General features: G+C 49.6%; 1 protein-coding gene across 4 annotated transcripts; it reads right to left on the minus strand.

Moving 5' to 3' along the window:
* Positions 1 to 2,020: 2,020 nt before the first annotated feature.
* Positions 2,021 to 12,598, minus strand: rad51 (RAD51 recombinase). 4 transcript variants are annotated; one of them, XM_048974402.1, is made up of 10 exons: positions 12,492 to 12,598; positions 11,788 to 11,921; positions 11,562 to 11,699; positions 10,219 to 10,336; positions 8,965 to 9,056; positions 7,150 to 7,244; positions 4,210 to 4,323; positions 3,838 to 3,967; positions 2,774 to 2,895; positions 2,021 to 2,685 (listed from the first exon to the last, which is right to left on the minus strand). In XM_048974402.1, exons 2-10 carry the CDS (start codon positions 11,866 to 11,868, stop codon positions 2,562 to 2,564), a joined length of 1,014 nt encoding a protein of 337 aa, XP_048830359.1. In that variant the 5' UTR covers positions 11,869 to 11,921; positions 12,492 to 12,598; the 3' UTR covers positions 2,021 to 2,561. The 4 variants fall into 4 exon arrangements, with proteins under 4 accessions (XP_048830359.1, XP_048830358.1, XP_048830357.1 ...); XM_048974401.1 differs by having other exon boundaries at positions 11,788 to 11,915; positions 12,492 to 12,595; XM_048974400.1 differs by having other exon boundaries at positions 11,788 to 11,915; positions 12,430 to 12,549.
* Between the last annotated feature and the right edge of the window lie 381 nt (positions 12,599 to 12,979).

Raw genomic sequence — 12,979 nt, forward strand, 5'->3', positions numbered from 1 at the left:
AGGCACAAAATGAAAAGGAATTAAAGGGTTTTCCTTCTTCCGGCATGAGGGCAATCTCAGCTCAGTGCTTGGCTCGGCTTTCCAGGGGTCCAGTAGGAACGTAAATCTGCCCTGAGTGGCAGGGCTGAGATGATCAGCAACAGGATAATTGGCGGGAGGGTGGGTGCGAAGACAGCTATGGTCTGCTGGGGATGTTACAGGTAAAAGCTCATGGGAGAGAAGAACCACCCTTATGTGACCCCCGTGGTATTAGTGCATGAGTTATATGAGCAACACAGGCCCTGAACTGGACCTCAGGTGCTGAGACGCCCTGTGGGACCCTTTAATAAAGCGTGAGCGTGGCTCTGCAGGTATGCTGGAGCCCTGGCTGCCCGCTTGCCGGTATAATGCTCTTGGTCTGCAGTGTGGAGCTCATTGCCCTCCTCCTGCGGGGCCCTGGGGGGGCTAATAAGTCACAGAGCAGAAACCAGAGAAAACGTCATTAAGCCAAGGAACAATGGGCCCCTTTTATCCCGACAGAGCAAAGGCGACCCCTGCTCAGGTGCCATTTTGGGAGCCGGCTCATCGCACACGCGAACTTAATTTGCATCTCGGACGTTCCATAAACAGGACTCCCCCCCCCCCCCCCTCTGCGTTAAATGTGTGTGTAACTTAAACATTACGTGTAAAAGGTCACCGGGCTCAGAGCAGGATGTGCAAAAGAATAAAAAAAATGCCCCGAGCACAAAACTGTGAGACCGACGGAGGCACATGGGATGTGCAGGGGAGGAAGTCATGAGAAATCAGGAGTTTGACCCAGGAAAACACCCTCCTGTGATTTTTTTCCCCCTTCTTTCATCAGTACCAAGACGAGATGACTATGACCTCGTTGTGTCACACCCCCCAAAGTCTGCAACCAGAAAACCCCCCCTGCCTGATACAAGGGGGGGGGGGGCGTATGTTTCCCAGTCCTACTCCCAGAGAGAAAGGGGCTGCAGTACCAGTCATATTTGGCCCCCATGCTGCCTCTGGGGTCCTGCTTGCTAAATGCCTTCCATATGCTCACATCTGTTGCTGCAGACCACCTGCACTAAACCCCAGACCTCCCTAAACCACTCCTTCCATGCTTTGTTGGTTCCCTTCCTGTGCTGTTATTCTGTGCCTGTGCCGTTTCCTAGATTGCAGTGTGGGCCGTTGTGCATATCCACAAACACATCACTGCTCCGTAACAGTAGCAGGTGACAATATCTGGATTAGTGACATGGAAGTCGCTGCCAGTTGGCTGGGGGGCAGCGTCTAGTGGCTTCTTTAATGCAGTGAGACAGGCCTGATATATTCCTGGAGGTTACCTTAGCTAACCCATGTCCATAAGGAGGATGCTGATGACCTCTGCACTGGCATGACAGAGAAGTTACCTGAGAATGTGGCCCGAGTATGTGTGAGCGCCTCTGTCTGGCCTGGAGGGAACACTGCGCCTGCAGACTGCCTCAGAGAACAGCACCCACATGAGGTCACTGAGAGTTTAAAGGCAAAGCCCACAGGCTCCTTGAATCTCTCTCAGCACCTCGGGCACACCACCCGCTCCACGCTGGGAAAACACAGGTGGAGAGGCACCACCGTACAAACACTCCATCCCCATTTATATGTTCCATCTGCGCCTGGGGGTGGACTGGAGGGAGACAGCACAACAGGCCTCGCCAAACTAGAGGGGGGGCTGCTGATACATTAAATCACCATCTCAGGACTGGTGGACTCGGCGGGGGACAAACAGGACACAACACGGGCCCTGGAAGAGTTCCCTGCAGTGCGTGAAGCCCGGCGGAGATGTGTGTCTGTATACCTCTGCTGCACATTTGTCCCTCCCCACAAGCAAGCACTGTCTGGGAGGCCTGGGTGAGTGAAGATCCGTTTTCCTTTGAATTTCATTTTTAGTGCTTTTCTTTGTTTCTAAGGCAGCTGGTCATCACATGTAAGGAGGCAGCATTTCCAGCTGGATATACCATCCCTCTCCACAGACAAACAACCCAACCTACAATTCACATACATACAGGAACATTCTTTATTAATGGACCCCCCCCTTTAGTATATTACATTTAAAACACGACGTGCGGGGGCAAAAATAATTCAGTGATATCGGACACAGACACAGATAAAGCAGAGTACAGCAGCCACCCAGACAGAAGTAGATGAAACGGAAAGAGGGTTGCTTGCAGAGCACAGCACAAATCAAAGATCTCACAGCAGAAGGCTTGGAGAACTGCACTTAGTACAACATAAAAACCCACAGACGGCCCACGGCTCTTTGGGCCGGCCTGGTGCACAGGGGGGCGGGACGTTCCCGTCAGTTTACGACACAGAGCCAGACCCGAGCCAACCTCCCTTCAAATGAGGGTGACCGCAGATTTATTTTTCGGGAACCTCTCCCTTCCCCGTGCAAATTACTACCTGCAGTCATCGTATATTACATTTCTATCAAAGTTCGTAGTTATTTTATGTCTTGCCATCCGAGACGTCAGGTCTCCTTGAGCGTTTGATAGCGTGGTTGCCGTGACGCTTGTTAAGGCCGTGGGGACGGGCGGCCCTCAATCCTTGGCGTCACCCACGCCATCTGCGTTGATGGCGAACATGGCCTCAGCCTCCGGGAGACATGGAGAGTCATAGATCTTGCAGATCCTGGTCTCTCCTCTGCCCTTGCGCAGGTACAACCTGTTAGGAATAAGAGTAGGGACAATGGGTAAGTTTACCTGTGTTGTGAATGTCTCCATGTCCTGCAGGAGAAGACAGGGCTGCGTACCTGGTGGTGGAGGCGTGAGCCAGGATGTTGCCCCCAATGGGTTTCTTGGGGTCCGCTGAGAACATTGCGGCCCCGTCCACCTGTGCGACCACCTGGTTGGTTATCACCACGGCAACGCCAAACTGCAAGGAATCAGACGCACGCACACACAAGAAACTTAAAACACAGCTCTGCTCAACAGCAGCCTGGCCATGCCGTATGCCTAAGCTGAAAACCAGGCATGCGGAGGAGTACGTGAGAAGCAGGGATGAAAGCGGAGAGCAGGAGAGACGGGAGCCGAGGGCAGTAAATCAGCGGGGAGGGCCCGGAGATGTGCCGGCTGACATTCTCACGAAACCGAGCGCTCACCTCCCCAGGACGGGGGCGGGAGGGAACCCCGGGCTGCTAATGCGATCGCTCAGCTAGGGGGTGTGAGGCGCTCTTACGGGCTGAGGCCTGCGCTTCCGGGGTCAACGGGCCGCGGCTATTTCTGAGAAAGTGCGTTTCGGCGAACAGGGCTAATGAAACGGCTGGTGGTAATAATCCTGCGCCGCGGCCAGGCGTGGTCACACATGTGGCCCTAGAAGAACCACGGAGCATTCCAAGCTCCGCGACGTCCTGCAGGAGGAGGAGGAGTGATGAGGGGCCTTTTTGGGAGGCGGATCTGTCTTTCTGAGAAATGCAACTTGTTTAAAGCAGACATTTATACGTGTGGTATTAACAGGCTGCCCTATTTGTTATTCTAGGTCCTGCGGGCCCTTCGGAGAAGGGGCTTGCTTATTTGTCGATGACAGAGCTCTTACACTTCGAGCCCCGTGGGGAGACAGCGGGGCTGTCTGCAGGAACGCCACATGCGAGCAGCGGTTAAGCAGTCCTGCGTCTCAGCACGCCACATCCTGCTCCCGGAACGAGGTGTCCATCTGGTCTTCGGCCCACCTCCCCTCTCAGAGGACCCCTAAATCCATCGCCCAGTCTGTTATTGTCCAACTGCTTTGTCACCTTGCCGGATAGGGAAAAATTTGCTCTCGCGACGGCGGAATGGAGCACGGCGTTCAGCACGTCAGCAGGCGCCGGCGGCCGCTCACCTCATCCGCCAGCCGCAGGAGCATGCGCAGGAACCTGCCCAGGTGGCCCTGCCTGGCTGAGAGCTCACCCCTGCCGGAATAATCCGTCCTGTAGAGGGCGGTAGCGCTATCCACGATCAGCAGGGCATACCTGGAGGGAAAAAGAAATGAGGCTGGAATGTGACATGCTCTGTGCGGCCAGAAATTGCATATTCACCCTCTGAGAAAAGTACATGGGTCAGTCAGGGGATGGTGATCATCCCAGAGACCTTCTGCAGCCGGAGACGTGGTGGTGACAGACCCTCCCCTTAGCAAGGGGCACTTTGTGTGGGAGAAGTTCCCAGATGGGGTGGCCTGTTGGTCCCCAGCTGCCCTCCCCCACATGCCACTCACCTGGACTCAGCCATCATGGCAGAGGCCTGGTACAGTAACTGCGTCTGGTGGTCTGTGTTGAATGCCCGGGCGTAAGCGACATTGTCGAGGACGTCACTCCCCACCAGCCCATACCTAATAGGGAAAAAGGACAAAACCAACAATCGTGATCAGTTTAGTACTGTGGGCTCCTGCAGCAAGCTGCCCTAAACCCCCATGATTTGAAGTTAACAAAAAGCTAGGCAGGCAACTGGAACGCAGAAATCACTGCTGATGAAATGCTGCCATGTGTCAGGAAAGTTATTATACACGAGGCAACATGCGACTGCTGCAGTCAGAAAAGCGCCATGCTGAGATCAAGCAGCGGCTGTCTTGTATGAAGAAACACGCTATTAAAAACCAAGTGTAAATTTTAAAGGGGTAGCGACACCCGGGCTAGAGGCAGGGGACCCGTTACTGTTACTGAGGCCTCGATGTGGGAGACTAAAGTGGGAATTAGCAGGTCAGCATTAATCCACACACTCAGATGAAAGAGGTGGCTGGATGATTTTAAAGACAACTACAAAAAAAAGAGAGAGACCACCAAAAGGCAGGGGAAGAGAGGAGATGGGCAGATAATCTTAAGGATGAAAGAGCAGTGTCAGATTACAGGGGGTGGATGCCTGCGGCAAAAAGCCACAAGCCGTGTGGTGCGAGTCCTGTTCTATTCTGCACGAATCGCGCCGCACGCCGCTCAAACGCTACACACGCCCCCCCACCCCCCCCACCGGGCATTATTATTCTACGTGCTCCGCTTCTCGTAAGAGCAGGAAATATTTCGGGAGGCGAACATTAACCGGGAAAATAAATGAAAGTGGTGAAAAGGCCAGGACGGAATTCCTTCGTGGATCAGTGTGAGGCCTGCACGCTCGGAGCCAAAGCGTGGAGTTTCCACCGTTACTGGCTGAGCCCAGCTGGTCTGCAGCCAGTGAGTGGTGCTGGAGCCTTTGGATCACACCAGCATGCCGTGAGATGGGGGGCCTTCAGCATGGGGGGGGGGGGGGGGGGCTGTGAAATGGTAGGTCACGCTTACCGTCTAATCTGTTATGTGGCCCCCTACCCTACCCACCCCCACACAGTCCTTTTCTTTTTTTATCCTGACGACTGAGATGCTTAATGAGCACCGGACCCGCACGCACACACGCATGCACGCACACGCAGCTCCATTTGGATCCTGTGCATGCATCTCCTCAAGCCTTCCCTGCAGCCGTCCAGCAGCCAGCATAGCACATTTGCTGAGCTTTATAGCCTTTTAACTAGAGCCGGCTTCGCTGTGCTGTACGTCTCTCTTGCACTGGATAGAATGGTCTCTTATCAACGCTAACACAGAAACTAGCATTACGGCTGGTCCGACTTGCGGCCCATAAATCCACAGGTTTAATGAACACCCCTGTATTTGTCCAGCCAACTGATCTAGGGGTCAGCGCAGTGAAACATATACCCCCATTTAAAACATATGGCCGCCCCTCCCCCTCGTTGCTGTCACGCAACCACTGCCCTGCCTGTTGCCCTGGGTCGGATTTTACTGCAGCCAGTGGCCCACATCGACCCACCCCACAAATAACTTGGAAATAATTGACTCGAAGGAGAGTTGAAATGGGGGTAAGGCCTGAAGGACATAAAGGGGGAGAAAATTCCCGTCTGGGCGACCGCCGTTGTAATTCCGTCTTCGTGTAGGAAGGGAAAATGTTCAAAGAGGCATCACTGATCAGCGACAGCGCTCCTGGATCCTCCTGCTTAGCACCAAATGTTCTGCACATATCAACACCCCACCCCTCCTGTGAAACAAATCAAGGCCCCCTTTCTACTGTTAATTCTATTAGACTAATTAGATTAATCCCAGATGCATGTACTTTCAGGAACAGGGTATCTGAACTCCACAGGTCACAGGAGCAATTGACCCACCTGAGGAGTGACGCGGCCCCATGTCTGCCACTCTAGTCTGCAATGCAAACATCACACGAGTGCCCTCAAGGTACCAGTCAGATCAAACCACTGACAACGACCAGAAATGGAGTATTAAGAAGTGAGGTAGGTGATTTGAACCTGCCTCCTCCCTCGGTGTAATGATTCAAGTCGTTTGCGCTGCATTTTGGACTATTTAAAGGAAGGGGGGGGGTCATCGGTTGCAGACCCTTATCTGCATTTCCAACAGCTAAACACTGATCCCTGGAGTCACAAAGTGCTTCTTGAAGGAGCTCTTCAAAAGGCGGGGGGGGGGGGAAGAAATTTGGGGAAGCCAGAAATGGAACAGTTTACATGATGCTCGAGCAAGCAGTGTCCCCAGGAGGCCAGCAGGGGGGCAACCACAGACACGACATCCAAAGTGGGTGGGGGGTGGGCTTTTCACAAACGAGGCACCAGCGATACTTCAGAGGTCGATGCTGGACTGCTTCCTGGCCAATATCCAGACCACTACTGTACAAGCTGCATGCAGTAGGTTGGAAGCAATTACTATTCGCATTATATCTCAAATTTAATTACTTCTCCATTACATCCTCCTGCCTCAGGGAAATGTATCTGCTCGGTGTGCTAAGCCTTATTCTGGGGGATTCCAGTAGCAATGGAATCAAGCTGAATATAGGAAACACCGGTCAAAGGTAGGCTCATTTCACTGTTTTGAAATGGCTTTCCTGGAGTGTAAGGGATATTGCTTTCAGCCAAAGATATACATTTGAAACCAGAGGTGCATGAGTGGCATTTTGGGGCTAACGGAGAGCGCCAGGCACTGAGGAGGAGAGACAGCTTACGGCTACATCAGTAATACAGTGATACGAGTGTTATCAGCTGGAATCCTGTTCCTTTCTATTACTAATCGTGTGACAGCTATGTGAGGAATAACACCATGGTAGCCACTGGGCATTTGTACCACGTACAATATCATGAACATATCTAGTGAAGCTCTAGGAAACCCACTCCTACCTTTCTGCCACTGCGAGGAGCCTCTCCGGCCTGAAGGTGCCCTCAGTGTCGATGTACATGGCCTTCCCCTCCCCCCCGCCTTGGTCGACAGGCAGCTGGGGACAGACAGACAGCAGTGTTGAGCTTCAAAGCTAATGGTTTCTGGGTCAAATCCCAGAAGTGAGTCAGCTCTAGCACCCTGGAGCAGGTACAATTAAGCATCACTTAACGACCTTCCGCATAGCATCTAATCACATATACGTCTGCAGTTCCAAAAGATTAGAGCTGAAAAATCCTGATCGGCTAACGGATGCAGCAGACGCAAGCGGCTGCAGTGCACCATGTGTAGCTGGTGTAAATAAAGCGACCGCCCTGCCAGCTGTATAATGGCACAGTACATATCTAACTTACAATTCCCATAATGCACCACGTGTAGCTGGTGTAAAGTGACCGCCCTGCCAGCTGTATAATGGTACAGTACATATCTAACTTACAATTCCCATAATGCACCACGTGTAGCTAGTGTAAATAAAGCGTCCGCCCTGCCAGCTGTATAATGGCACAGTACATATCTAACTTACAATTCCCATAATGCACCACGTGTAGCTGGTGTAAAGTGACCGCCCTGCCAGCTGTATAACGGTACAGTACATATCTAACTTACAATTCCCATAATGCACCACGTGTAGCTGGTGTAAAGCGACCGCCCTAGCTGTATAATGGCACAGTACATATCTAACTTACAATTCCCATAATGCACCACGTGTAGCTGGTGTAAAGCGACCGCCCTAGCTGTATAATGGCACAGTACATATCTAACTTACAATTCCCATAATGCACCACGTGTAGCTGGTGTAAAGCGACCGCCCTAGCTGTATAATGGCACAGTACATATCTAACTTACAATTCCCATAATGCACCACGTGTAGCTGGTGTAAAGCGACCGCCCTGCCAGCTGTATAACGGTACAGTACATATCTAACTTACAATTCCCATAATGCACCACGTACAGCTGGTGTAAAGCGACCGCCCTGCCAGCTGTATAATGGTACAGTACATATCTAACTTACAATTCCCATCATGCACCACGTACAGCTGGTGTAAAGCGACCGCCCTGCCAGCTGTATAATGGCACAGTACATATCTAACTTACAATTCCCATAATGCACCACGTGTAGCTGGTGTAAAGCGACTGCCCTGCCAGCTGTATAATGGTACAGTACATATCTAACTTACAATTCCCATCATGCACCACGTACAGCTGGTGTAAAGCGACCGCCCTGCCAGCTGTATAATGGTACAGTACATATCTAACTTACAATTCCCATAATGCACCACGTGTAGCTGGTGTAAAGCGACCGCCCTGCCAGCTGTATAATGGCACAGTACATATCTAACTTACAATTCCCATAATGCACCACGTGCAGCTGGTGTAAAGTGACCGCCCTGCCAGCTGTATAACGGTACAGTACATATCTAACTTATAATAACCATAATAGCTGATAAGGATAATAAACGTTACACAATTATGTATTTTCTTTCATTTATTGTTAATGTGTTCTCTCTCTCTTATGTGAGGTATCTTGGCTGTTTAAGCATATTCAGTGTATATGATGTTCGCATAGCACCAAAGTTGCCTGACATCTTATTGGACAGAACATAACCCGAATTATAAGTGACACATACCTAACCAGTAAAGATGCTAAAGTGCGACTGCTAAAAAACAAAGAAAGCAAAACATTTCATTGTTTATTCATTATTATTATAATAATGCTTTATGTAGTCATGGCTACAGATGGCGTCTGAGAGCCGAGGCAGGCAGCGGAATTGGCATACCTGACAAGTCACCGCCAAAGTGTGGCAGAGCTGTGTCTTCCCTGTACGAAACTCGCCGAACATCTCTGTGATGGAGCCTGTCTCGATCCCACCTGAGTAGAAGACACACCTTAGCAGAGGTGTGGGCCATCGCAGGCAGCCGACACCAAAATAAACCCATTCACCACTGTACCTTTACTACAAACTAATAGATGCTGTATTATTTCCTAATTCTGCATGTTGTAAGTACAAGATTCATCCACTGCAATACATATCAAGTTTTATTGTGTATTACGCAATACCTCATAACACTGAGAACCTGATACGAACAATATATCCTGTGCAACATCTGGTTTACTGCTGAAATAGACTCCATAGTGACAGCCCATTTCATTGTTACACAACATATTTACAGTTTTGGCAGACTTTACATAATATTTTTCTAGTTAGGTGGTTACGTGAAGACAGATGACAAAAGCTTTGTTTGTGTTGCCCAGATTCCTGGGCAGCCCAAAACGTGGTTGCGGAAGAGGGGGATTCTGGGATGGAAGTCACGATCAAGGAGTGACGAATCAGGCAGAGCGTCGAAGAGCTGACAGGAGAGCTGTGCGACATGCAGACTCGCCTCTAAGGTTCCGGGGACCGAATCCCTATGCAACCTCTCTGAGATGACATGCCGACATCGCATGCCAGTGCTTACCTCACCGCAAATTATTTTTAAGCTGAAGAACCCCACCAAGGCATAAACATGGGTTTGTCCCTGGACCGGACCCAGACAACATCCTGTGTTTTTTCTTCTTTCCTAGAGCCGAGTTTTATATATATATATATAAAAAATCCAGACTGCACGGAAGAACAAAAATTACAAGATGTGTCATCACTCAGAGATCCACATCAATGCCTGCGGGAAAGGATGACTTGTGCCATTGTCCTGTCACACGCAAAAATCTCAATCCGACATCAGCAGATGGTGAACATGATGGCAAATGAGAAAGCGAGGCGTCTCGCAGAAAACAGGTGCGAGTGATGGTTGTGGAGGCCACAGGAAGAGAAGTGACAGCCCGTCCCAGACTGGGGCCTCATGACTGCACTCACATTAATAAGTTTAAAGGTACTCAGCACTTTTCCAATACTTGCAGCAAGCTGTTACTGATTTATATTTTTAATTCATACATTCATCCACCCTCTACCACAGATGGCCAGACGGGTTTGACTGTGAGACCTCCTGGATGCTGGGTGGCTGTATGAGCAGAGGGACCCGATTCCCATATTCACCTTGCAGCAGCTTGTCCAGCTCTTTGGAGCCTGTGGAGATCTGAATGATTTCAGCTCTGCGCTGGTGGAACTCTGTGGCCGTGGTGAAGCCCATGGGCACCAGCCTTGCTGCCTCTGCCTTGGGGGGGGACCATCGGGGGGGGGGGGGGGGGCGATAGGGTTAGAAACAAATGCATGGCAGGTTAGTAGAGATGCACCGATCGAGCGGCCAGGGACCGGAATCAGATGTTTTTCAGCATGCTTGGCCTGGACCGGAGACCGGCTGGTGCGTTTTACACATGGTCCCGACGTCATGCTCACAGCCCGCGTCCACGCACACAGCCCGCGTCCACGCACACAGCCCGCGTCCACGCACACAGCCCGCGTCCACGCACACAGCCCGCGTCCACGCACACAGCCCGCGTCCACGCACACAGCCCGCGTCCGCGCGCACGCTCACAGCCCGCGTCCGCGCGCACGCTCACAGCCCGCGTCCGCGCGCACGCTCACAGCCCGCGTCCACACACACAGCCATACTGTTAGCATGGAAATTCTTCACTGTGAGCATAGGTGACACAAAGCTTGCAATTTGTAATACATGTAAAGCCAAAGGTCTCCGCATGGGGAACCACCACGAAAAAGTGATGCAACATCAGAGGTAAACTTTAAAGTGATTATTAAACATATATTAGGTAATCATAAAAAGGAGTAATCATTAAAACTGCAAATCTGGTTATGGTTACTTGCGAATTGGTGCATAAGCAGTGTTGGTATTGCAGCTATTATTATTTGGAAGAGTATATTACATTTCAGTTTTATTCAGAGGTTTGTAACCTATGGACTTGTTTATTTAAGACGAGTAAAAAGAGAAAAAGGTAAATGTCGCGTTATCTGGTGAATTTAAACATACTGGAAAATTATATAAGTAACAAACAAATTTTGTTATTTAAATCTGTTGTACCTCCTCTTGTTAGGTAAAGTAAAATATGTCAGATAAAGTTGAATGTACAGCAACTCATTTTCGGTTAAGTGCTATATGTACCTCTTTCCAGTCACTGTGCACTTTATTTTGAGACTTAAGTGGGACAAGATCTTGTTACACAGTGCAGTTTGGGGGAAATTGTAAAGTTTAGCAATTTCTTTTGTAATCAACATAGTTTTGCTTTGAAGGAAAGTTGATTTTTGTTTGTAAATGCTGTCAATTTTAGTTCTTAGTAGGACAATCATTATCGGCAGGTCACACTTAAAAAAAGGGGAAGTGGCCAAGAAAATTGCAATTGGTGCATCTCTACAGCTTGGCATGCAGGAGTAGAGGAGGCGCAGCTCTGCATGCAGGGGCCGCTACCCCAGCCCCCCCTGCTCACCAGGACTTTCTCTGCCTTGGCTTCACTGATTCCCTTGATGTTGAGTAGCTCCTTCTTGGGGGCGTATGCCACAGCCTCGACCGTGTGGAATCCAGCATCCTCCAGCTTCTTGATGTCACTGGCGCTGATTCCGCATTGCTGAGTGGGAGAAAGGGGAGAGGTAAACTGGGAGGATGTGGGGACGGACTCAGACAGGAACCTGGTGACCAGAAGTCAGGGATGGTACCTCAAGTCGGCTAAGAGGCTGAGGCCCAAAATTCTCCTCCTCAGCCTCCACCTCAACTCTGGTCTCGCACCGCATTGCCATCCTGGACGAAAGGTCTCCGTAGGTCTGGCCAATGACCTAAAGTGATGCTGTGTCTCAAAAGAGAGAGTCAACATATATTAATTTCAACTGAATACAAAGAGACATCACACCAGTGCATAAGGGAAGGGCCCTCTAGTGTACGAAAAAGTCACTGCTCTCCATGTAAAACCGTGTCCTTTTAATAAGATTTCCTTAAACAACGAGAATATTAGAGCTCCAGATGTAAGAACTGTTAGCTGTTTTCCTCCCAACAGGTCAATATCTTCTGATCAACTAAATTAAAGACTGTAATCGTCTGACAGTCTAATTTACCAAGGACTAAAGCACTACGTTTTTAGCCGAATAAATATTTAGATTTGAGGTAAAGGTAAACAAACTGGCATTTCAAATATCTAAATGGCATAACCTATTAATCAGTGTAATCGGCATTAGGATGCTACATAACCACACCTAAGCAGTATTCGTTAGCTAGCGCGCTACACGCTACAAAATCACCTTAACCGGCAACGCGCTTAACTGTCAGTTGTGTGCAATTCCAGAAAACACATCTTTATATCTTACTTAGTCTATTTTTCGTGGACGTGAAGAACTTCGCCGTTTACAGATACTGTTGCGATACAAACCTCACTTCTCAGTTTCAGTCTCCTACACCAAACTTCCCGCCTGACGGCGTATATAGAAACGTCATGACGTCGCCAGCGTCTTAAAGGTGCAGTGTCATAGTTTTCGGCTCTGAAGGCCTGCGCCGTTCTGTTGCCCGCCATCATCGCAGCGGCGATAATCCGAGTGTTTGGGTTCAGGTGTCATAAAGTTGCATCACCATATAAGTATTTCTCAGAGCCAATGAATTTTGTGGATTTCGTTATTTTTTAACTCTACAACACACAATTTAACAATAAATTAGTCCTTTAATAGCGCACGTGATTAATCTTCTAATAGCTCGAAATAGATTATAAGGGGAACAAAAAGTAAAAAAAAAATCCACAACAGATAGTATACTCTGGAGATCTATGAAAATCGAGTCATAAACTGCAGGGTACTTTGCAACAAACTCACAATACGCCATAACGCTTCAAACTCATATGTCATTTCTTTTTAAATGTGTTTCACA

The sequence above is a fragment of the Brienomyrus brachyistius genome, chromosome 14 (assembly GCF_023856365.1).
Source record: "Brienomyrus brachyistius isolate T26 chromosome 14, BBRACH_0.4, whole genome shotgun sequence".
In the NCBI taxonomy this organism is placed as follows: Eukaryota; Metazoa; Chordata; class Actinopteri; order Osteoglossiformes; family Mormyridae; genus Brienomyrus; species Brienomyrus brachyistius.

Excerpts from the sequence above, each read along its gene's own strand:
- rad51 (XM_048974402.1), bottom strand. The coding sequence starts at position 11,868 with ATGGCAATGCGGTGCGAGACCAGAGTTGAGGTGGAGGCTGAGGAGGAG. Across the intron at positions 11,700-11,787 it reads AGCCTCTTAGCCGACTTGAG|CAATGCGGAATCAGCGCCAG; the intron begins GTACCATCCCTG and ends TCTCCCACTCAG. Across the intron at positions 10,337-11,561 it reads CCAAGGCAGAGAAAGTCCTG|GCAGAGGCAGCAAGGCTGGT; the intron begins GTGAGCAGGGGG and ends TCCCCCCCCAAG.